At 39.5% G+C, this 25,635-nt stretch overlaps 1 protein-coding gene across 7 annotated transcripts in view; it reads left to right on the forward strand.

Moving 5' to 3' along the window:
* Positions 1–25,635, forward strand: part of CACNB2 (calcium voltage-gated channel auxiliary subunit beta 2) — a 383,666-nt gene that overhangs the window by 352,486 nt on the left and 5,545 nt on the right. For 4 of the 7 annotated variants that reach the window (XM_055331535.1, XM_055331539.1, XM_055331540.1 and 1 more), the window contains 5 exons: positions 3,827–3,907; positions 4,386–4,444; positions 13,500–13,609; positions 23,467–23,618; positions 25,252–25,347. In XM_055331535.1, the coding sequence (XP_055187510.1) occupies positions 3,827–3,907; positions 4,386–4,444; positions 13,500–13,609; positions 23,467–23,618; positions 25,252–25,347 (498 nt within the window). Of the gene's footprint in view, positions 1–12; positions 33–495; positions 558–3,826; positions 3,908–4,385; positions 4,445–13,499; positions 13,610–23,466; positions 23,619–25,251; positions 25,348–25,635 lie in introns of all 7 variants that reach the window. The other 3 variants (XM_055331537.1, XM_055331541.1, XM_055331536.1) reach the window with 2 other exon arrangements.

Here is a 25,635-nt window from a genome sequence, read left to right on the forward strand (position 1 = left end):
ATGCTGCTGTAGCTAAGCAGAAGCAGAAATCGGTAAGTTTACATTGACATAAGCTGTGTTTATCCTGCCACTGGCATCATTAGCATTAAATCCCACAGTTTCATTTAAATGCAGTCATTCCTATCCTAAGAAGAGAACCTCTCAAACAGCTAATTGAGTCCATGCCTTTCAAACCGACTAAATTCAGTGAGTGACCTTGTTAAAGCAAGATTACAGTACTTATCCTTTTTGATGGAATAAATATCTACCACCAAGGGAATCTGTTCCAACATTCTGAGATGTCAAACGCTGACAGCTCCAAATAATGCACCTCTACTGTGCATGCTTATTCTGTCTGTCTTTGTCTCTTTCTTTTTTTTTCCAGAAATTTAACTTATATCAAGCATATTAAAACCATTATGAGATTCTGATTTATGCTATCCAGATACATAGCTTGTACTAAAAGAAATTATTCAATTTTTAATTTAGTCAGTATTTAAACTTCTAATCCACTAGGTGCAAAATCTGCCGATGAGCAAGACCATTGGAAAACTGCAGGCTTGTTTTGGCGGTTTACTGTGAGTTTCTCCTCTTGTCCTCTATAAGTACTCTCCCCCTGTTCTTGCCTTCTCCATCAGTCAGGTTGCAGGACCTCACCTGTCAGATAACGGGGCAGTGGCCACGCGTAGAGCCTTTGCCACTGGCCAGGCAAGATGCTACACGGTGATGCTCCTTGTCCCCTGACTGCAAACCAGAGTATTCCAGAGCTCCCTTTACTCCAGACAAGATCTGTTTCTTTTCACACGTTTTGTAGCTTGAAAGCATTATTTTTTAAGGACATCACCTCTTCCCCCCCCCGCCCCAACACACACACACACACACACACACACACACACACTTTCCATTCCTTCCTTTCTTTTGACACACCACTTTGCACAGCCAACTGTGCTGTCTTCTGGAATCCTACTTCCTACTATTGAGCCATGTGTCCTGCACAAACCATGCGGATATCTCATGACGTGTGTGGAGGAAAGCTGCCTCTGTCCCAAACTCCGTGTCCTTGGTTCTCTTCCCCTGCACACAAGCATTTTGCCACATGGAGGAACTCTGAAATTATCCATGAGATGTCAGAGACTGCACTATAAAGTTTGTTGTTTTGTTTTGTTTTTAAGTAAATGAGGATTACTTTTATAATGGAAGACCTCGGCACTCCAGGCAAAAATGAAAACCTGGATTTTTTTGTGTGTGTGTTAAGACAGACAGCCCCTGCTTGATGCAAACCCGCACCAGTGGGCCCTTCTCTCTGGTCCTACCTTCTCGGCGCAGCTAAATCTTGCAGCCAAGTGACAGACAGTCTTCCTAGTGCGGATGCCTAGAAAATCAGCATCCCTCAGACACTCTGAATTTTATAGAGCAGTGACATGAACTGAAACCATGTTAGTCGAGATATATTTTCAAAGTTTGCTTAGTCTTAAATTCTCAACCTTGAAAAATGTTGATTGTGATTTTTCAGCTAAAGAATTGGAACAAAATAAGGCTAGCAGGAAAGAGTAGGTAAAAATGATGGTGTCGGTATCCATAGGGCATAAAGTACCAATATTCCATCAAATAAGGTAATTTCTGTAGCTACCCTATTGAATAAGAAGCTGATTGATGACCAGCATGGGTAATGCTTCGCTAGTTGGCAGCCAGAGATCGAAGGAACCAAAGACCTCCAAAATACTGGGCCACTTAATACTTACAGACTCAAAATAAAATTTCTTGGTAGCTGTGCAATTCATATTCCCAATTCCAACAACAGTATTCTTATACTGAATAGCTATAAGGACTTGGCTTCTAAACATTCTCAGTATGATCCCAGACGGAATCACTGTCATGACAAATATGCTTATGATGCCTTCGGCACTGGTATTCATTCTTCTGTTATTGATTATGTGGTGAACTTCGATGTAGAGCTCAAAACCAACAAGACAACCTGAGATTCACGGATGAGGCTGTTTTCCATGTTTTAGGCTGCTTTTAGACTGGTGCTTGTGGCCTCTGTGCTGTTACTGTATTATGTTTGTCTTGTTTTGTTTTGTTTTTTTTTTCCCTGTTTGAAAATGTATTTTACCTTTCTTGTGTCTATTAAAATTAAGTTTGAACACTAGGTAAAATCTGAAGGACTAAAATTTGACAGCACGGTCACAGCATTATTTTCACCCCCCATAAATATATTTGTCTGCTACTCTAGACGAAATCTCAACATGGAAACTATTGAAGCTGAAATGCTTTTTAACTCCTCGCCCCGAAGCAAGTTAAATTTGATCAAAGTCATAAAGTTTGTAATGGACAATTTTTTAAAAAGATTTATTTATTGATTTGAGAGAGTGAGAGAGAGCGAGCGAGCACAAGCAGCAGGGAGGGGCAGAGGGAGAGAGAGAGAATCTCAAGCTGATTCAGCGCTGAGCACAGACCCCCAGGCAGGGCTCTCAGTCTCCTCACCCTGAGATCATGACCTGAGTCAAAACCAAGAATCAGAAGCTCAGCTGACTGAGCCGCCCAGGTGCCCTATAATGGGCTATTTTAAGCAACAGTAGAATGTTCTTGGCCAACAGGCTAATGCAGAAGTTCACATTCGCACGTTAGTTTTGCAATCTCTTAAAATAGTTAAAAAAAATTTTTTGTCTCTGTGATTCTAAAAATATATCTTTTTTAGACACTCCTTAATGCCTAAAGATTCACATGACACTGATTTGTTTACCTCCGTGTTTAAGGCCTCTCTTCTGCAATAAAAAAAGTCATTTTGAGTCCCTGTAGCATTTTCTGCTTTGGAAATAGCTGGTTTTGATGTAATCAAGCAGATTAGCTGTTGTTACCTGATTTTTTTGGGAAAAAAAAAACTTATTTTGACCATTTTATGTGAAGCAGCTAAGCTGAAAATTTTGCGAAATTTTAGAAATTGCTGCAAAATTTAGCTCCTCCCTCTGCTCTTCCAAAAAGGAGAGGAATTATCCTGGAAAGGCATGAATTAGTTATATAACAGAGACATTACCTAAACCACTCTAGGGAAGCATATTAGATGTGCAAGTTGATAGCAAACCTTGTGAGGCCCCTGTAGCGTGCTTGAATATGCTATCACACATTAACCACCTTCCTTCCAAGACACATAAACCTTATATTTCAAGTTTCCACGTTTCAAGGTCTAGAGACCAGAAATTCAAAAACATGAATCACTAACCTGTGCTAGTGACCTTGATTACTGCTTGCTGAAACAAGCATGCCTGTTAGCCTTAAACTCTCACAGTAATGCAGGGATTTTCAAGTATTTGGTAATGAACTTTATAATGTTCAAAATTAGGCTTTATCCAGGTAAGACAAACCTCTAAGATGCAAAGCTAGCTAAGACCTTTCTTTTCTCCGTACTTAACCACGATAGGCCTGATCGTTCAAGTCTTCAGAAAACTCTCAAATGCATTCGAAAGCCGTGTTAACTTCCAGTAAAGCCTAAAGCATCTATTCTGCATGAGGCATGTTTCTGTTCTTTCACCTAGTTTTTGTTCAAAAGCAGCACTTCCTGCTTTAGGAACTAATATGTCAGTAGTATTTCTTGAGGAGAGCAAGAAAACTGTAAACTTTTCGGTAACTTGAGAACTTTAGGAAAATAAGTCCACCAATCTTTGTTTGAGTTTATTGAAGAAAGAGGCAAGTAATAAAAAAATGTATATAAAAATAAAAAAAAAAAAAAAGGAACGGTCTGGAAAGCCGGTGCCTCCTATTACAGAGTTCAGAAAGAATAATTTATACTTAAAATATTTAAGTTCCCCTGCCTGTCAACCATCTGAAGTCCTCCCCTCTCTTTCTGCAGACAGAGCACACTCCTCCTTATGATGTGGTACCTTCCATGCGGCCAGTGGTCTTGGTGGGCCCTTCTCTGAAGGGGTACGAGGTAAGTGGCTGCCCTCTGGAGCCCCCTATACTTGACCTTCGCTTGCTGAACTGCTCTGTGACCCCCACCTCCCTCTTGAATTTAGAGCTTAAAGAACTTCTAGCAGGGAAGCATGTTGTTTTCCAGGTTGTGGTATATATCTCTTCCTGTTGTGTTCTGTTTTTATAGCTGTTGCTTTGGAGGTTTTGCTAGCTTCTGCTTACTCAGTCTGGGGAAATGGTATCAAATGGAGAGTGCCTGAAAACACTTGCAATGTCAGTGTATCGTCACTAAAACATCAGGATAAATTTGGGGAACTTGGCCTTTTTAATTGTCATTGTATCAGAACTCTGCAGCAGAAAAATGTGAAAAAAAAAAATCTCACACGTGCAGTGCTGTCCAAATGGGAAGCCCAGGTTTTTAAACAATCTTAGGAATATAATTGTTGTAATTAGTACTATTTTCATTTTATCTTAATGTATTGCTTGCTCAATTGCAGGTCACAGATATGATGCAGAAAGCGTTGTTTGATTTTTTAAAACACAGATTTGAAGGACGGTGAGTATTTCAGAATACTGTTTGTGAATTTCTTCTTGAAGATGACAAAAGCCGGGTGGGACAGGCAGGTGATCACAGAGAAAACTACTCTCCAAAGTCTGTATGGTGATGGGCAGTAAGTTTCATTCAGCTCAATCTGATTCAGTAAATATTTGTCGTTTTTGCTCAGCACATCCTCAGTCCTAGATAAGCAGCTCTCTGTTCCTGCACCTGCCTCTGTGAGGGGAACCTGGCCACATCCTCACTGACCTGTATCACCCTAAATTTATCATTAGCTGGCTCTTAGTGCTGCGCAGAAATAATATGTAATATCTCTCTTCTATTCACTTTTCTACTCTTCTAGACTTCTGTACCATTTCCTTTCTCACCAAGCCCCAAAACCCCATCTCCTCTCCCTCCCCAATGAACTTGCTTCCACAGACACGTAGAAGCAAACAGAGGAGAACTTTCAAAAGATTGTCCCACCACCACACCGAGCCCAACCTGCGTGTTTGCCTGGATGCTCTGCTTCCACTCTGTTCCGAGCGATGGCCATCCCACCCACTTGGGCACTAGATCCCATTCCCCATCTCAACACAACTGTAAAACCCTTGCCTTTCTCCTCATCACTACTTCTCATTCTAATGGAATCTCCCTCAGCACCTAAAAATGTAGTTATTTCTCCCTTCTCAATGAAGTTTGAACCATATTCCCCTCTGCTATCCCATTTTCTCCTTTTCTTTACAGCAGAACTCCCTCAAAATGTGGTACCTACTTGTTCTCCTTGTACTGATGTGGTGTCTCCAGTTACTCATCCATCACTCAACCAAAACTAGTCCTGTCAGATGAGCAGTGACCTTCCTATTACCAAATCCATGGGCAAATCCTCAGTCCTCCTCTTAATTGACGTGTTGGACTGCTTCATCCTCTTTTAAATACTTTATGTGTGTGATCTCTGCAAGTACGCTTTCCTGGTTTTTCTTTGCTCTCACTTTGTCTCCTTTTTCTCCTTGGCTGGTTCTTCCTCTTCAACTAGACATCTTGGAGCGGCCACAGCTAAGTCCTTTGGTCTTCTCTCTTCAAGTTACACTCATTCCGTGAGTGGTTTCATTTGATGTTAGACTTCCTTTGCAGGTCTGTCCTCTGAACTCCAGATCCATATATCCAACTGCCTATTCAGTATCACTGCCAAGGTGTCTAATAGACTTCTCAGACTTCCCAACTTCTCCCAAAAACCAGCTCCTTTCATAATATCCCACACCTCAAGTACACCTGCTTTGTCTTTTGGACCCAAGACCCATCTGCCCCAGATCCCTGAATCATTCTTTTTTTTTTTAATTTTTAAAAATTTTATTTATTTATGAGAGACAGAGAGGCAGAGACATAGGCAGAGGGAGAAGCAGACTCCCCTTAGGGAACCCAATGTAGGACTCGATCCCAGGACCCTGGAATCATACCCTGAGTCAAAGGCAGATGCTCAACCACTGAGCCACCCAGGTATCCCTTACTGAATCATTCTTAACTGTCTTTTTCTCTTGTATCCTGCATCCAAATGCCGTTGTCTGTATCTTCAAAATCTATCAAGAATCTGATGACTTCTCACACATCTTCTGCGATCCTTTTGGCCTAAGACACAGACACCCCTCCCTGGATTATCATCATAGCTTCCTAACTTGTATCTTTGCTTCTGTTATTGCTTCCTTAACCTCTCTTCTCAATTCAGCAGCCAGAACAACTCTGTTAAACTGTGAGTGGGTCTTATACCTGCTTTGTTCAGATCTATCCAGTAGCTTCTCTTTTCACTGAGTAAAAATCAAAGTCCTCATAGCGGCCTTTAAGACCCTCTCTGGTCTGACCATCCACAATCCCACCCCGCTCCTTACTTTTGACACCATCTCTTACATTCTCATTCTGCTCCTGCTACACTGACTTCCTTGTTCCATGAGTGTTCTAGACATCCAGATACATGCCCACCTCAGGGCCTTTGCACTTACATTTTCCTTTGCTAAGAACACTTTTCCCTCAAATACTCTCCTTGGTATATGTGCACACTACACACACACACACTCTCTCTCTCTTTCTCTCTCTCTCTCTCTCTCCTTTCTCTCTCTCTCTCTCTCTCTCCTTTCCTTGACTTTTCCCATAATTCTTTTGTATATTTTATTTATTAATTTTGTTTGCTGCCATTCTCCTATAGTTAGACTATCAACCCATGAGGGCAGATTTTGGCTTTTTTGTTTGTTTGTTTGTTTGTTTGTTTGTTTGTTGAATCTATTCTGTGAACCATTGTGTTCTCAATGCCTGGGACTGAGCTCAGTGTAAAGGGCACATGGGTGAATGTTGAATGAATGTTTTCCATATATGCCCTGCTAGAGAAATGCAGAGATGCTGAAGCCACCCACTGTCTTTGTAGACCTTAGATGTCAACCATAAACCGAAGCCTTGAGCAGTAAAATATGAAATAGATGAAGGGGCAGCTCAGCATGTGCGTGTCCGAGGTATACAGATTATAAGGGGAGGAGGGATTGATGCAGACAGGAATGTTCAACATCTAGGAAAGGGTTTTTAAATGGTAACTAAGATTTCACTAACTCAAATTAGAAAGAGAAAGGCCTGTCCAGTAGAGGGTGTTAAGTGGGTGAAGGCACCAAGGTGTGCCACAGCATCATGTCGAAGGCAAGCTTCCTAGAGGTCTTCAACTCAAGTCTCTAGACAAGGAGTGACTGGTAACAGAGCCAGGGCCGTATCTGGTGTTCCATGTTCATCGTCTTGGACATAATCTTTGTCCTCTCTTCCCTTCCCCACTCAGTCTGCTTCAACAAATTTTATTGAACATACTCTGTGTGCTGGACATTGTGAGGAACAAAGTCAGATGAGGGCTTGGGCTTCATGGAGCTCACTTCTAGTTAGCTGGAAGGAAGACTTGAGTCAAAGAATCCGTGGTCAGAGTTAAGCCAGTTCCCGAAGCATCAATGACACAATAGGAGTCTAAAATGGAAACTGAAATTTAAGCAAAGAGTAGATTTCAGGGGACCTAGGAACATACAGGGCTAGTTTACATTTCTGTATTTTTTAAAAGATTATATTTATTTATTTGAGAGAGAGAGAGGGAACACACACATAAGCAGGCAGAGAAGTAGAAGGGAAGGAGAGGCGGGGCTCAATCCAGGACCCTGAGATCACAAACCTGAGCGGAAGGTAGACACTTAACTGACTGAGCCACCCAGGCATCCCTGTATTTATGTATTTTTAACAAGACAAATTTGGTGCCTCTCCTCTATGTCCCTGTCCTTCTTACAATAGATAGTATCTGTGGGTTTGTGTTCTTTTAAGTTTCTTAGTATACCCCTTGCTTCCTTGACTGCACCTGTTCTTACGGTCATTTGTAATTGATACCGACTTTCAGCAGGGGAGGCAGGGACAGCAGGACAAGCAAAGGACTGAAAGAGACAGAAAAGGAAGTAGAAACTAAAATCAAGGTCCACCTTATCAAATGTTCCTAATTCAATTTTGTTTTTCATAACTTGAAATATTTTTTAGTTTGTGCCAGGAAAACACCACCTTTGGTGTGGTCCAAGGCAGTCTGGCACTGACCAAGTAAAAAAAAAAAAAAAAAAAAAAGCATCCCCCCCCCAATCAGGCTTATTTACCTTTCAGTTCTCTATGCTTGGCTCTGTCACTTATCCTAATTTGGGATTGTCTTCTTGAGCATGCACACCCAGGAAATTGCTAGACAAAGCACTGTGCTTTCCATGACTGACTTAACCCACTGCCTGTTCCAAAATGCCAAAGATGGAAAAATGCGATGGCATTTCCTTACTCTTTAAACCTAGTAAGTTCTGAATTTGGAAGAGAGATTCCAGCCATAGGGCATAGCTTGAACCGGTGCTCTAACGTATTAGCCCATTCAGATTGATTTCATTTAAGAAACAAATGAGCAAAATATTTGAATGTTGTATCAGTCTGTTCTTTCTGGCCAGAAGTAATTTTCACATGGCTTTATTAATGGAGCAGTCTTGGCTCATTTGACTCATAGAGCTCAAGTTCAACATTCTAGGCTTGGGAATCACCAATTAAAGATCTTTAAAGGAATGAAGAGGGTCTCTAACAAACACTTGGAAAATTCCATGTAAAATTTAATTTTTTAACCTCTGGCAAGACATCTAGAGTACCTGGGTCATTAAATGTCTTTAGTTTTGGTAGCAGTAGGGGGGAGAAAACTTATCAAAAGTATCAGGTACCTCCATGCACTTGTAATTTTAAAATGGAAAAATAAATTACTCCTTAATTATCTATTAAATAAACTAAATTTATTTTTTAAAAACTTGAAGCCCATGGGGGGAAGATATATGAAAGGAAGTGCTGGTGATGGAAAGATTCTTGATAGGAATTCTTTTCTGTTCTCAAACCTAGTTAAGTTCATTTGTTGAAGCCCTGGAGAGTTGTCAGAATTGTGATCTTGGCTGTTAAATAGCATTTAAGTGTGTCAGGTCAAAGAATAGATGATAAATCATTATCCTCTTTCTGTTGTGTGCCATAGAGTAGCCCATTTAAAATCCGATCCATCCTAACCAACTGTGTCATGTAAACAAAGCAATCTGCGGATTCATCCTTGTAGGACATTGACAGGTAAATTAACAAGGAAATAGAGGACAAAGAGGAAAGCTACCACCAGTGATGAATTGGGTTTTCCTCCCCAGTGACTTTGAAAATGTCAGCTGTCAGCACTGAAGTGTCTGGAATGCGAACTGAATTGTAGGGATGTATACACTGGTGAATCTTCTGCAAAGGAATCTTACTGGAAATCAATAATCCTGGGCAACTGTACATCACTTAGTTTTGTTGTGTAGATAATTTGCTTAGATGTGAGACGACTTCTCCTAAACTGGTGGTTATCTAGCCTGGCTGCATATTAAAATCATCTGCAGCACGTTAAAAATAAAATACCAACCAAATAAGGGCTTACGTTCTACCTGTGGCCAACTGAAACCAAATCCCTAAGGGACGACCTAATGTACCTTTAGAAGTTTACATGGTGGCAATTTTGGTATCCCGTGAGGGCTAAGAACCACTACTCTGAACTGTCCCCCGAATTTTGCCCTTATAGTTTTCAAGGTCTCCTTTTTGGCAGAACCCCAAGTAGTGACAATTCCCAAAGCATAACTTTAGGAGTTGAAATAGGATAGTGACCCAACTTCACACAGCCTACGAAGCTAACCACAGAAGCAGGTCAGTGGATTCTCAGCTGAGCAGTACCATGTGCAGAAAGGCCCAAGCAGGTGGGAGAGGGAGGATGTATTATTATAGAAAATCCTGTCCTGCTGCTGGGTCAGTTCCCCGTGTAGAAGGACACACCTACACTGTGGTCATCAGGAGAAACTGGGCCCCACATAGCTCTACTAGTGTAATGCCCGGCACTTCAGGTGCTCACTCTGCCCTCTGCCTAGAACACTGTGCCCACACTACCCATATGGCTCATCCCCTCACTTCCCTCACCTCTGACCACAGGTCAACTTTTCTGAAAGGTGTTCCTTGAACACCAGGCATGTACCTCTGCCTCACCCCATCTGTGTCCTCATTACCCTGCATTATTTTTTAATGGTATTTATGACCACCTGACATCAGACATCTGTCTACTTCCTTCCACTCACTCTCTCTTCCATGAGAATTTGGGTTCCATAATAGCACCCCAATGATTAGCACATAGTAGGCACTCGATAAATCAGTGGTTTTTTAAAATTTATTTATTTATGATAGTCACAGAGAGAGAGAGAGAGAGAGAGGCAGAGACACAGGCAGAGGGAGAAGCAGGCTCCATGCACCCGGAGCCTGATATGGGATTCGATCCCGGGTCTCCAGGATCGCGCCCTGAGCCAAAGGCAGGCGCCAAACCGCTGCGCCACCCAGGGATCCCGATAAATCAGTGTTGAATGAATGTCTCCCTCCATGGTGCCACAGTTGCTCCATGTGAAGGGAGTACTGTTACCTCCTTTATAGCTGGAGCTTCCCAGATGGTACCACCCTAACTGCTAGACCCACCCCCAAATAAATAACTTTTTTTAAAAAAAAAAGATGGAGAGGGAGGGGTGAAGAGAGAGAGAAACCCAAGTGGTCTCCATGCAGAGCCCGATGCAGAACTTTATCTCAGGACCCCAAGATCGCAACTTGAGCTGATGCCAACAGATGCTTAACCACTGAGACACCCAGGTGCCCTTAAATACAAACATCTTGAACAATGACCAAGCATTGTGTGTTTCACCTATAGCCTGATTTCACTTGTGAATGCATTTTGAAATAATAATGAAAATGTTTAAATCAGTGTTTTAGTGTCTCCTTGCTTTTAACACATTGAATAAAATTTTCATCTAAGTACAAAAAGCTCAAAAATCATATGCTTATTTTTTTAAAAAACAGCAGCCCCACTGGCAGTAAGAAGAAATGGAAACATACAACAATACAGATGAATCTCACATCCATTATGGAAAGTGAAAGAAGCTCCATTCAAAAGGCTGCAGTAATATTTGGGGAAAGGGAAACCTTTAGGGACCAAAAAAAAAAAAAAAAAAACCAGTTCTCTGGGTGCCAGGGGTAGGGAAGAGGGGCAGACTGACAACTAAGAGGGCAGCACAAGGGAATTTTGTGGGTCGGGGGTATGGAACTTTTCTATCATGACTGTGATTACAGATAGAGAATTCTATTAACTGGTCCAAGTTCTGGAAAGAATGAATTCTATGGGGTATAGATGAACACAGATTTCTCTGTAAAAGCCAGTGTCCCTTCCCACACTTACTAAATGCCCTGCTCTTCAGACGGCAGCCACTCTGAACTGTTTTAGCTCTATCTTTTGGTTATTTACTCCTTGCTTCCCAATAACATGCCTGATTTGCTACTTGAGTTATCGGTGTTAGGCAGTGGCTACTGGCTTCCTACCTCACAGGATATTTAGCTCTCACGCATCATCTTCCTGTCTGCCCCGGCCTGCACACATCTCAGCCTGCACTCCCAACAGTTAAATCCTCCTTTCAGCTGGCTCCAGTTTTTAGTATGTATTATGACCATGCGGATAATGTTCAAATGAGCCACACTATATACTATAATCACTTTTTCTTCTGTGTTTTCTGTGAGTTAAGTAATTTTACTTTTTATCTTCCTTAACTTCCTGTGTATTTGGCACTGATTCAGTCCTGGACTCCCCAGTTGTCTGGACCTCCTCACAGTATATGGAAATGCATCCTGCAACCACTCAGCTTCGTCTTCTTGAACCTCTGGGAGCATGCTGCCGTGCGCAATCTGGACGGTTCTCTCTTTGCTGGGCGTACATTTGTGATTTTGGGACATCCCTCACCATTACTCAGGAGATTCCTTTAGCCTTCCCCTTGGGTTGGAGCCCCCTTTCCTTAGATCTGTTGATCTAGGGCTTTCCCTATCACTTCAATTAACAACATCCTCTGGTTGTTTCCCCAGAAAAGTACATAATTTTGTGAGACCCTGAATGTCTAAAAGTATATCTCATCAACCCTTCCATGTAATTGAGCGTTAAAATGGCTACAGAATTCTGATGGGAATAATTTCCCCCTTAGAATTTTGAAAACTTTTGGGATGCCTGAGTGGCTCAGTCCGTTAAGCATCTGCTTTTGGCTCAGGTCATGATCCCAGGGTCCTGGGATCGAGTTCCGCGTCAGGCTCTCTGCTCAGTAGGAAGTCTGATTTTCCCTTTCTCCCTCTGTGCTCTTTCAAATAAATAAATAAAATCTTTAAAAAAATTTTTTTGAGAGCTTTCTGCCCCATTATCTTCTGGCTTCCATTGTTGAGAAGCACAGAACATTTCCATTTCTGATCTTTAGTGTAGGACCTTTTTTCCTTTGTCCCCCATGTCACGAAATTTATAAGACTATGTCCCGGTAATAGAACTCTCAACCTTTGTGCTGAACCTTGGAAAATCAAGACTCTTAATTCTGGCTTTTTTTTTTTTCCTTGAGTTCTTGTTATGTAGAAGGTGAGCCTCCTGGGTGGTTCTCTCATTTGTATAATTTTTCTCTCTGTGCCTTTTTTTTTTTTTTCCTTTTTTTAACCCTTTAGATTACCCTTGTTTGGGGATCCCTGGGTGGCGCAGCAGTTTGGCGCCTGCCTTTGGCCCAGGGCGCGATCCTGGAGACCCGGGATCGAATCCCATATCAGGTTCCCGGTGCATGGAGCCTGCTTCTCCCTCTGCCTGTGTCTCTGCCTCTCTCTCTCTCTCTCTCTCTCTCTCTCTCTGACTATCATAAATAAAAAATAAAAATAGATTACCCTTGTTTGTTTTACCCTTTAGATTTTCTTAATATTCCAGCTCTCTTCTTTTGAATTTTTCTGTCATTTTTATTTTTACAAAAACTCATTCTGAGTTTTGAAACAGAAATTTGTTATAGTTTCATGGATATAATAATCTCTTAGCTTTCAACTTCACATACAGGTGTCCCTTGAACAACAGGGCTTTGAACTGTGTGGCTCCCTTCTAGGAGGATTTTTTTCAGTAAATATACTGGAAAATGGGGGTGGGGAGAGACAATTTGAAAATTACTTTTCTGATTCATTCCCATCTCTTCCACTAACTAGACTCTTAGCTCTCTGAAGCTATCTTAGACCATGTTTGTCTTGTTTTTACTTATTCTTGGTGCCTTTCACAGCACCACACTTTGGGAGGTGTGAGAGTGCAGGGGCTAAAAATACAAGTTTTGGGGAGTCTGGGTTCAAACCCCAGCTCCACTGTTTAAAAATATATAGCCTTGGATAACTAACCTGCTTTGGCTCATTTCTTCATCAGCAAAAGTGGGATTATAAGAAACATCCCTGCTAGAGTTTTGCAGGATGATTTAGTGAGATAATCCAGCTAAAATGCTTAGTACTTAGTAAGCACTGATAAATGTCAGCTAATGTGTGAGATAAGCAAAAACGAATGATTAAGTGCCCTAACATCTTTTCATTTGAAAATACCATTCACTATGTATTTCATACTTAGGTGAGTTTGGGAATGTACTTCTGTCCCCTTGTATTCCACCAATAACCTCAGGGTCTTGTGTTACTTTTCCGCCACCAGGATATCCATCACAAGGGTCACGGCTGACATCTCACTCGCCAAGCGCTCAGTGTTAAACAATCCCAGCAAGCACGCGATAATAGAAAGATCCAACACGAGGTCGAGCTTAGGTAAGTCTGTGCTATGCTGGTGGGTTTAGGCTATTTAAACATTTCTCTCCCGAGGCTGCCAATGAGAAGATCTAACTAGATGACAATTCCATGTGTCATAAAGCAGAGAAGAAATAGACCCATGTTGCCAGTGGCTAGTGCTACAGTCTTAGTGATTTCATGCTATGGAAAGATTTGTTATGATAGTTTTGAGTTAAATATTCCACTGGCTGTCAGCATTAATGTTTTGGTTTTGGTTTTGGTTTTTCTGTGTGTTTGTTTTTTCCACTACTGTGAGCTTTGCTGTATCTAAAAACTCTTGGCTTTCTATTGGTGTTACCATGAGCAAGCTCACTGACCTTTTTAATGCCTAGTTTCCTCATTTAAGTAAAAACAAAATAGATATTAACTACCCTGTAGAATTATTGTAAGGATTAAACATAGTATGTTCTCCATCAAGGGTGGCTATCATCCAACGACTCTCAGTAACTGAATTATATCAATGATTATATGTGTCATATTCAGGATTATATGTATAAGGGAGGTGTGGGGGAGTGTTGAGATAAATGAAATCAATTCCTGGCCATTTTTAATTGATACCAATATTTTTATTTGCAAATACAGTATATAAAGATTTTACTTATTTGACACAGAAAGAACACAAGCAGAGGGAGCAGAAGGCAGAGGGACAGGGAGAAGCAGGAGGCTCCCACTGAGCAGAGAGCCCGACATGGGGCTTGATTCCAAGACCCTGGGATCATGATCTGAGCTGAAGGCAGACACATAAACAACTGAGCCACCCAGGTGCCCCAGGATAGAGACTTTAGTTAACATGTTTACAGGGTTGTGTTGGGATACTGTTTATTAATGTATTCAAATGAGATCCTTTGGCAACTGTTTCTTCTCTGTGGCATGTGCTTGGAATTTTAGGTTAATCACTCTTACATGGTAACTCATTGGGTTGTTAGGTTTGTTATAATTTTCTGAGAGTTTGAGATCTTTGATCTTCATTTTTTTTCCTGTTCATATGTTTTTTTTTTAAGATTTTATTTATTTATTTTACAGAGAGAGGGAGAGAAAGCAGGGGCGCTGCAGGGAGAGGGAGAAGCAAACTCCCCACTGAGCAGGGAGCCTGAGGCAGGGCTTGATCTCAGAACCCTGAGATCATGACCTGAGCTGAAGGCAGATGCTTAACTGAGCCATCCAGGCACCCTTAAAAACCTAGAAGTTTTTAGTTTATTCTGGAGCATATTACATAAATCAAAGAGAAACTATTAAAAATAAACTTTATCTGTTATCTGTGTAGAAGATCTTCTAAAACTCAGTTTTGTTCCTCACCTAACAAACCCTCACTGATTACACTTGAGTAATACAGCTTTAGAAATACTTTAGAGGAAAAATGTGATGATACATTTTGCTTACAGTAATTTCTTTTCATATTCTTATCATCTGTGACTCTTCTGTATAGTTTTGATGTTCACAGAGATTGTCACAAAATGCTCTTTCATTGATTCACCTCATTGACAGTGTCAGTTGTGTTTAGACTTGTAAGTTACATCAGTGGCATTACAGATTTGTTTAGATTGGCAGGGCTATTTGTAACTACCAACTGTATGTTATTTTTAAATGACTGTTTCACTTCATATACTTTATTGGACATATACTAGACCCCAAGTGTCGTGTTAAGCCTGGGAATAAAAAGATGAATTAGATGAAGGCATTGCCCTCAAGGAACTTGGTGTAACAGCAAGGCAAAGAAGTTAACAGCCCATTGAAATATAAAGTGGTGAGCACAGTGGGCCTGCATTGAACTGGTTGCCAGAGAGCTAATGCTGCAGGAAGGTGTAGGCCCCTGAGAAAGGCTTTTCCTAGGAGCTAATGGAAAGCACAATAGGGTTTAGGGAAGACAAAAGGGAAAGAGGTGGAGAGGGTGATGAGGACTTAAAACCAAGAGTAACAAGAGGCTTCTGGAAAACACAGCTTTCACCTTAGCTGTGAGTGTATGGTTTAGAACAGAGGGTGAAAGGAGAAGACACCAGAGAAGCAGAGGAGGGATATTAAGGAATTTGGAGCTTATCCCAAGGCATTATAGAACTATGTATAAATTTTAGGCATTTATTCACCCACTTAACAAATACTTGAGTCCCAACCATGTGCTAGGGATTATCATAAGTGCTAGGGACACAGAAGTAAAGGAGACCAAGTCCTCACTCTCATAGAGTTTTTGTTTCATAGGGAACACATGGACAGAAGCTAAGAGATGTAGCACTCAGTGGTTGAAGAGTCTAGGAAGAAAAAGCAGGCCAAACGGTAGAGAGTAAACTGAGAAAAGTATGTGATTTTACATGGGGAAGACAGGACCCTCTTTGAGGAAGTGATATTTTAGCAGAATGATTTGTTGTAAATTCTTTAGCCTTATAGCTACCTGTGAAGACTGTTTTGGGCAGAGAGAGCTGAAGATGCAAAGGCCCTGTGGCAGGAGTATGTGTGATATGTTTCAGGGATAGTGAGGAAGCCAGCATAACAGATATGAAATGACTAGAAGGGGGAGACAGGAGATTAGAGAGACTGTGCCTGATAGTATAATACTTTTATTATGGTAGAAAGGTACAGGAAGGCAGACAATGTAACACAGTGTGACTTGTGGTTTAGAAGGATCACTGACAGCATTGTGGAGAAGAGAGTGGAAAGGAGCTAGAGCCAAGTCAGGAAAAAATTCAGATTCTGTTGAAGCAGGTTCGGACAGAAATAATCTACTCTGGGCAGACACTAATAAAATTGGTGCCTTTAGAGAATCCCTCCCTGTAGCAGCAGGGTGGAGATGGGGCAAGAATTGGACAGGGAGGTCTTTTCAAAGGCTGTTGTCATCACTCAAGTTAGAGATTAAGAGAGGATTGCAATAAGACAGTAACACAGGTAATGAGTAGAATGAAAGGAATCCAGAGATACGAGAGTCAGGTATTGGCAATCTGTGGAACACAGAAAAGCCAACTCCAGCATGATCTCAGGTTTTTGCTCCAGGAACTGGGCCATTGGTGGTGTCATTCTAGGGAGAAGGGATTTTAGGAGGAGGATCTGGAGGGAGTGGACTGGTTAGGGAGATAAGGAAGATGGTGGCGGCATGTGGGCACATGTTGAATTTGCAGTGTTATGTAGCATCCGGATACCCAGCAGGGCATCACCTGTACATACAGACCTGGAACCTAGCACAGAGGGCAGGGCTTAGTATGCAGTCACTTTTGGATATTCAGTAGTTATGTGCTATAAAGTCTCCATGAACACTGAGGTAGCAAATACTGAGTCTTTGTTCCCAGAGAAACACAGGGGTAGGTTCCTCTGTATGAGGATTTTTATTTTTTATGGTAGCACTGGAAAATAGGTCATTATAATAGGCAGGAAGGTCAGGTGATACCCCTTTTGTGCCAGTACAACACGTTAAATAGCAAGTTATGTGTGCTGTGTGGACTCTATTATATAGGAAACATGTATATAACAGTACAGAATTGATACTTTAACACTCCAAGGATGTAAGTATATGAGTATATGCTGTGCCTTAAGATTATTCTGTATTTAGTAGAGGTTAAATTTGAGAAGATCTACCTCAAATCTATAGATGAGATGAATTTCAGCAATTATTTCTGTTAGAAAAGGGTGAAAGATTCAGTACAATGAAGATATAATTTGATAGGTAAAAAATTTGCTTTATGCACATGCTTTAGAAAACTTTTGTTACATAAACAAAAGTATAGTTATGTTGCCTTTGGAGTTCATTACACTGATGTGTATGATATGAAGGACAAGAAAACCCTGAAAAATTTGAAGCTTTAAGTACATCTTTTATACTGTTTTGGGGGTGGTACAGGACTCCTCTGCATGGACAGATGGCTTTATTTGTACTCATAAGACTCGTACAAGTTCTAACCTTTTTTCTCCGTTGTAATACTGCTCAAGCATCACAGTTTAAGATATCTACATTAGCTATTCAAACTTAGGGAATGCAAATGAAGAACATTACACTCTTAGAAATAAAAATACTACTTGAATGTAAGTGGTGATGGGTGTGGGTTACCCAGTTATTTGCCAATTCCAAGGCCAGATTTATTTTTAAAAATAATACATTCCTGAAGTGTGGTACCAAATCTGTGGTTTGGTTTGACCCCAAGCATCTTCCAAGAGGCAAATCAATTTAGGGAATATGGTACATCTTTGTGCACACTTGTACACAGGTATGTGAGTGTAGTGCTTAAAAAGTACCACACGAGGGATCCCTGGGTGGCGCAGTGGTTTAGCGCCTGCCTTTGGCCTGGGGCGCGATCCTGGAGACCCGGGATCGAATCCCACATCGGGCTCATGGTGCATGGGGCCTGCTTCTCCTTCTGCCTGTGTCTCTGCCTCTCTCTCTCTGTGTGACTGTCAAAAAAAAAAAAATTTTTAAAAGTACCACACGACTGTAAAAACTATGTGCTGAAGGTGGGAAAATACTGGGCAAATATGAGTTAAGGAAGCAAAGGTAGATTTAGCTGTGCAGGTGGAAACAGTTACAACTGACAGCATGCAGGGAATGAGGGAAGGCATTTACTTTGTATAGTGGCAACACAGGTGGTTAGCTAACAATGTTTACAACCTGGTAAATAGTGTTAATCCAACTGAAGAGCTAGCTTCCATCATTTATTTTGTCACTTATTCCTTGTGATGGAACTGTTCTCTTAACTCTAGTGCTGGTTACATAAACCAACACATAGGATGAAATTCTATACATCTAAATATACATACAGAGAGTACAAGAAAACCAGAGAAACATAATAGGATTGGTGGATCATATTTATATTCCGGTTGTGATAATCACATTGTAGTTTTGCAAGATGTTTCTTTCCACTGGGAAAAACTGGGTAGATGGTACAAGGGATCTCTGTATTTTTCTTACAACTGCATGTAAATTTATAATTATCTCAGTAAAAGTTTCAACTAAAGCAGAGTTCATCATTTTTATCTTCTGTTTATAGCACCAGGGACTTTAGAACTGGGATGACCCACATGAGAAAAGCATTTTCAGTGGTTCCTGAAGTGTGGTCTCCAAATCTGCAGTGTCAGCATCACGGGGCATTAGTTAGGAATGACAGTTCTTAGGCCCTGTCCTGACCTACTGAATCAGAAATTCTAGAGGTGGGTGGGGCCCTACAGTTTGTTTTAACAGGCCCGCCAGGTGATTCTACTGTCTGCCAGAACGACTCCCAACCTTGTTCAAGCTCAGCACCGAGTAGGGAAGAATCTGAAAACAATAGGAAATGAATGGTTCTGTATGTAGTTAAGCTTTATACTAAGATATAAAATGAAGACTAGACACTGAGGGTCTTGACTAGCAGTCCAGATTTTTTTCCATTGAGCAGTGCCATCTGGCAGTGATGCTGATTGCATTTACTTGACCATCTGCCTTCTCTTAGGAAGAATGGAGAACGAAGGGCTGATGATAGAAGGCTATAAAATTAGCCTTGCAAATGAACCTGAAATTTATGTGACTAGTTGATCTTTTGAATCTAATTTCTTTCCTCCTTTTGACCTATTACCAGTGTAGCTGTCTTGAGAAATTAGCACACTCTTTGTTACACCACACTGCACTGATGGCCCAGCTATAGCAATCTTTCTCTACCCAAAGGGAGTGGTTCACTTTGTCTAAATATATTTTGGTAGTCATATTCATTATTTAGTTGACTCATTCTTTCAACAGAATTTGAGTGCCAACTTGTACCAGGCACTGTACTGAGGGAAGAAATAGGGCTAATTATGTATTGTTCTATCAGTTCACTGCCTATTGGAAACATTTTCAGTCCTATCATTGAAATTCTGTAGGGGAAGGGGGCACCTGGGTGGCTCAGTGGTTGAGTATCTGCCTTGGCTCAGGTCATGATCCCAGGGTCCTGGGATTGGGTCCCATGTTGGGCTCCGCACAAGGAGCGTGCTTCTCCCTCTGCCTATGTCTCTGTCTCTCTCTGTGTCTCTCATGAATAAATAAAACCTTAAAAAAAATTCAGTGGGCAAACTGTCCATAGAGGTAGGTACAAAGCAATACATTTGATACCTAAATGATGGGGGTGAGAGGCACCAATCCCCATGTTAAAAATCCAGGTGTAACTTTTGACTCCCCCTAAAATTAACTACTAATAGCCTACTGCTGACCATAAGCCTTATAGATAACATGAACAGTTGGTTAGCACATATTTTGTATTCTAATACAAAATACGAATTTTCTGAGAATAAAGTAAGCTAGAGAGAAAAAAAAAGTTAAGAAAATCCTAAGAGGAAATACATTGACAGCATGGTACCGTACTTACTGAAAACATCTGTGTATAAGGCAACCCCACATTTCAAATCCATGTAGCTCAATGTCAAGTGTACTTGACATGTATTATTTACTATGGGACAGACATTGTAATAGATGATTTGCATGTTGGTTCATTTAATTCCCATTCTCATTTTCCAGAAAAAAATATTTAGGCTCCAAGAGGTTAATAAGCATGCTACCCAAGGATCACATAGCTCTATGAAGTGATGAAGCCTATTTCTGCCCCAAGCCATTTTGGTGCCAGGAAAAATGCCTATTCAGACCTTCTGTCCATTTAAAAAAAAAAATCAGACTATTTTCTTGCTATTTGGTTGTATAAGTTCTATATTTTGAATATTAGCCCCTTATCAGACATGTGATTTGCAAATATTTTCTCCTATTCAATAGGCTGCCTTTTCATTTTGTTGATAGCTTCTTTTACTGTGCAGAAGCTTTTTAGTTTAACATAGTCTCATTTGTTGATTTTGGTTTTAGTTGTGTTTGCTTTTGATGCCAAATCCAAAAAAAAAAAAAAAAATTCAACAAAACTGATGTCAAGAAGTTTATCACCTATGTTTTTTTCTACAAGTTTTATGGTGTTAGGTTTTTTATTTGTCTTTAATCCATTTGGGGTTGCTTTTTGTATATGGTGTAAGATATTGGTTCCATTTCATTCTTTTGCATGTGGCTGTCCAGTTTTCCCAATACCATTTATTAAAGAGACTGTACTTTCCCCAATGTGTGTTCTTGGCTCCTTGGTCATAAATTGACCATTTATGCATGGGTTTATTTCTAGGCTCTCTCTTCTGTTCCACTGATTTGTGTGTCTGTTTTTATGCCAATACCAGACAGTTTTACTCTAGTATTGTAATATAGTTGAAATCAGGAAGTGTGATGCCTCCAGCTTTGTGCTTCTCTCTCAAGAGTGAGTTGGCTTGTCAGGGTCTTTTGTAGTTCCATACAAATATTAGGATTGTTCTAAGAAAAAGCCACTTGAATTTTGACAGGGATTGCACTGAATCTGTAGATTGCTTTGGGTAGTAGGGACATTTTAACAATATTTTTCAAGCCTATTAATACAGAATATCTCTCCATTTATTTGTATGATAGTTAATTTCTTTCATTATTGTCTTGTTTTTGGTGTTTCATCTCCTTGGTTACATTTAATCCTAGGTATGTTCTTTTTGACACAGTTGTAAATGGGATGGTTTCTTACTCATATTCTGATAGTTTGGTTTGTAGAAACACAACATATTTTTGTATACTGATTTTGTGTCCTGCAACTTTACTGATTTATTCTAACAGTTTTGGGGGGAGGTCTTCAGGGTTTACAATATGTCATCTGCAAATAGTGATGGTTTTACTTCTTCCTTTCCAATTTGGATGCCTTTTGTTTTTTGCCTAATTGGCCTAGCTAGGACTTCTAATAATACGTTGAATAAAAGTGGCAAGAGTGGACATCCTTATTTCATTTCTAATCTTCGAGAAAAAGCTTTCAGCCTTACTGTTGAATATGATGTTAGCTGTGGGCTGATCAAATTTCATAATGCCTACAATAATATTTAGATTGGAACTTGATTGTTGGGGGTCAGTGGGCATGAAAACATTGGTAGAACACAAAGCCGCAGCAAGGTTATAGAATTGGAATAACAATTTAAACAATATTAGCAAGGTTTTAGAACACCATTATAAAAAAGTCAAAATATACCATTTTTATTTTTAAAACTCTTATTAAAAGAAATTCAAACATATAGAGAAGTAAAAAGTATGAGTAACCTCAGGTATTCATCACCCACTTTCAACATTCTGGCCAGTCTTGTTTCATTTCCAGTCTTCCCTTTTCTCCCCCAGCTGTCTCTGGATTATTTTGAAGCAAATCCCAGACATCATATGGCTTTATCTGCAAATATTTCAATGTGTATTTCTGAAAATTAGGGACTCTATTTAAACCACAATGCCATTATCATATCTTAACAGTACATCCCTAGTATCATTAGATTTCTATTCAGCCATATATCATTTCCCAGTTGTCATATATACTTTTAGATATACATTTTACTTATGTATTATAAGTATATATAAATTAACATTTGCTTTAATGAGGATACAAAGTCCATAGTGGATTGGTTCATAGGTCTGTAAGTTTCTTAATCTGTAGTTTGACAAAAGTCTTTTTTTTTTTTTTTTTTTTTTTGCCCTTATAATTTTTTTGCTTGAAGAGACTGGGTCACTTATCCATAGGGTTTCTGTAGTCTGAAGTTTTCTAACTGCCTTATACTGGTGTAGTTTATGTAATTGTCTATTCTTTGTTTCTTGTAAACCAGTAGACCCAGAAGCTTAACCAACTTGTTTTTGGTTTTTCTTTCTGCAAGACTGCCATGAGCAGCATGTAACCAAATAGTGTTTTAAAGCTAGTATCGCAAATGGTTTTAGCCCAGATTTTAAAGACATCAAGGTAAATAAAAGGACTCTAGTCATAACGTATTGTGAGGCACAGGATTAGTGACTTGTCTTTTCTGCAATAAAATACTAGTTGAAATGATCTTCAGCCATCTTCTGCAGGGATCTAAATGCGTAATAGGAATTAAAAGTATTCTGTAGGTCTAGGAGTCTTATAGAATCTGCCCTTCATGACTGTAGAGGACACTTACAAGCTAACGTTAGGCCCTTATAGATCTGTGCTGCCTAGGTACAGTAGCTTCTGGCTATTTAACTTATTTACGTTTAAAAATTGAGCTTCTCATTCACACACTAATGACATTTCAAGTGCTCAACAGCCACCTGTGCCTAGCAGCTCTCATACTGGACGACATTGATACAGACTATTTCCATCATCACAGAACATTCTAATGGACAGTCCTGTTTTCGGTTTTAGAGAGGCCACAAAATAGAGAGGCTGGAATTTTCTTGGTGTTCAAGCATATTTTTAGTAAGTTTTCTATAAATCTTACAGAAAGATATGGATTTCAGTAGTGCTGCCTCTAATGGATAACTACCCTTTTAAAATATGAATACTGCAGGACCATTCGTCTGTTGGCAGAAACTATGAGAAGTGTGTTTTTGGACAGGTTTGTTATAGATACTATTGTTTCTTCCATTTTATGTTGGATTTCAGCTTGCTGATAACATATTTAGATTATCATATCCAGAAAGCACACTAATAGGTGACAGTATAAACACAGATTAAGGTGATGGAGTGAAAATAAATGAGTGATAGTTGCTATGGTAATGTGGTCAGAAACAGACATGTTAAAGATATCCTTAACTTTCTATTTTCTAACATTTTTACAAAATGATTTCAGAGGGAAGTTTTATAGCACAAAGAGACAGAGTTATACTGGAAGCAAATTTTATAGCTGTTTGAAAGAAGAATTCCCTCAATTCTAAAGGTTCTGTGGAGAAACAGCTCTTTCCAAGGCATACCTTTATCACCTCGATTGCCTGTAAACATTTACCTGTAGGCTGCCCTACTCCCCTTCCTGTTGAAACAGTGTACCGTTTTATTTCAGTTTGGTCTGAAATTACCTTAAGTAATCAAATTCTGCTTAACCTTTTACAGCGGAAGTTCAGAGTGAAATTGAAAGGATTTTTGAACTTGCAAGAACACTGCAACTGGTAGTCCTTGATGCGGATACTATTAATCATCCAGCTCAACTCAGTAAAACTTCTTTGGCCCCTATTATAGTATATGTAAAGATTTCTTCTCCTAAGGTAAGTAGGGTTGTTATTGTTTGCTCTCTAATCGAACTTCACAATGATTATGTTCTGCTTTACAGTTACACAAGCTACATCTTTATCCATCATAAAGAGTTTGATGAGACATGCAGGCAAAGTGTGATAATTAGTTTCATGGCTTAGAACAGCAATTCTCAAAATGTAGTCCATGGTTTCCCAGGGGAAGGTTCTGAGAAACTTCTTGTGAGTCCCTGAGGTCAAAATTATTTCCATAACACTAAGACTTGTTCTGCTTTTTCACTGTTTTGACATTTGCCCTGAGGGTGCAAAAGTCACCCTGGTGGGTAAAACTGCTGGTGTCCATGAATCAAGAATGTAGTACCAGACAATGCTCACAGTTGAAAAAAAAACAACCATCACCCAGTTTCACTGAAGCATGTCCTGACAAAGTAGTAAAATTTATTAATGGTACTAAATTTTGACTCTTAAAGACTCTTTCAGTATTTTCAGTATTCTGTGTAATGAAACAAAGTACACTTAATAGGTGAAGCCCTTATTTTTACCAGTTATCATGAGGACATACAGTGATTATTCAAGTTATAAACTGAAGTAGCCTCATTTTTTCACAGAATACCATTTTTATTTGAAGGAACAACTGACCTACTAGGTTTATTGAGATTTAGTTATTTGGCAGGTATTTTCCCACTTGTCATCAGTAATAAAACTCAAACTTTCACACAAAAATTAAAATTTCATAAAACTTTTATCCATCTAAGAGTTTATTAGCAGCTTCTCAAAAGATAGAGTTTTCTGATAAGATCAGTGGTAACAGCAAATATGTTTTAATACTGTATAAGAAATGTGTCAACATTGGGAAGACCTGAAGCATTTACTGCAGGTGAACCATTATTTTCCAAATTATCAAGGAATGAAGTTACAAATCATGTACAGTTAAAGATCCATTCAAATTTAACAGTAAGAAAAGTTCATTGATAGGGTTTCAGCTTTCACATGGCAACTAGTCTTTAAGAAATGACCACTTGTTGAGTTTCATGTAATACCAAAGAACAGTATAGCCACAATTATCTGAAAGGGCTACTAAATATTCCTCCTTTGCTGAATTACCTGATTCTGACTTTTACACATTATTTCAGCCAAAACAATATGCTGTAGCAGGTTAAAAGTAAATGTAGCTAGGGGACTTGGTTTTCTTCTATGAAGCCAAGTATGTTAGAGAAATTTGCAAAAAAATGTGGATATTTTTTACAAAAATAATTTGCTAAAATGTAACAGGCTTCATTTTTAAATGAGTGTTTTAAAACTATTTCAGTTGTAGTTTCTACTGTGGTAAACACTACTTCACATAAAAGCTCTTGGGGTTCTCAGGTTTTTTCAACGTAAAGCACTCATGAGACATGAAGTTTCTTTGAATAAAGGTAAGACTCAGAAATAATAAGCTCTATGCCAGTTATCTTTTTTAAAGCATTTTTTAAAACTTGCAACTGATAATTTGTTAACATGTTAATTTTGCAGATAAGCTTACACATTTTATAGATTATAAATCATATGCGTTATATGCAGGCCCTATATAAAAGGCCCTAGAGTAAATAACAAAACTTGTTCTTTACCTGAGTGCAGATACTCTTCTGTTAAATCTTATCTTTCACAGGTTTTACAAAGGTTAATAAAATCTCGAGGGAAATCTCAAGCTAAACACCTCAATGTCCAGATGGTAGCAGCTGATAAACTGGCTCAGTGTCCTCCAGTAAGTTATCTCTATATTCAGTATAATCCACTTGAAGACCTCAGAAAGATTTCTATATTTAAAAAGCAAGCAAACAAAAACCAGACAGGGGAGAAAATTATCTCCATTTAGCCATGGTCTTCATTTTTAAGAAGTGAACTGTCCCTACTTCCTCCCATGAGCACTTGCCTAGATGATGGCTTACAAAAAGCTACAATGCATTCAGTGATGACCTCACTTTGTTAATATCTAATTAGTATCCTACATGGAACGTGATTTTAAAAATTTGGTTTAAAAAATGGATCTCTT

Source organism: Nyctereutes procyonoides, unplaced genomic scaffold, assembly GCF_905146905.1.
Source record: "Nyctereutes procyonoides isolate TBG_1078 unplaced genomic scaffold, NYPRO_anot_genome, whole genome shotgun sequence".
In the NCBI taxonomy this organism is placed as follows: Eukaryota; Metazoa; Chordata; class Mammalia; order Carnivora; family Canidae; genus Nyctereutes; species Nyctereutes procyonoides.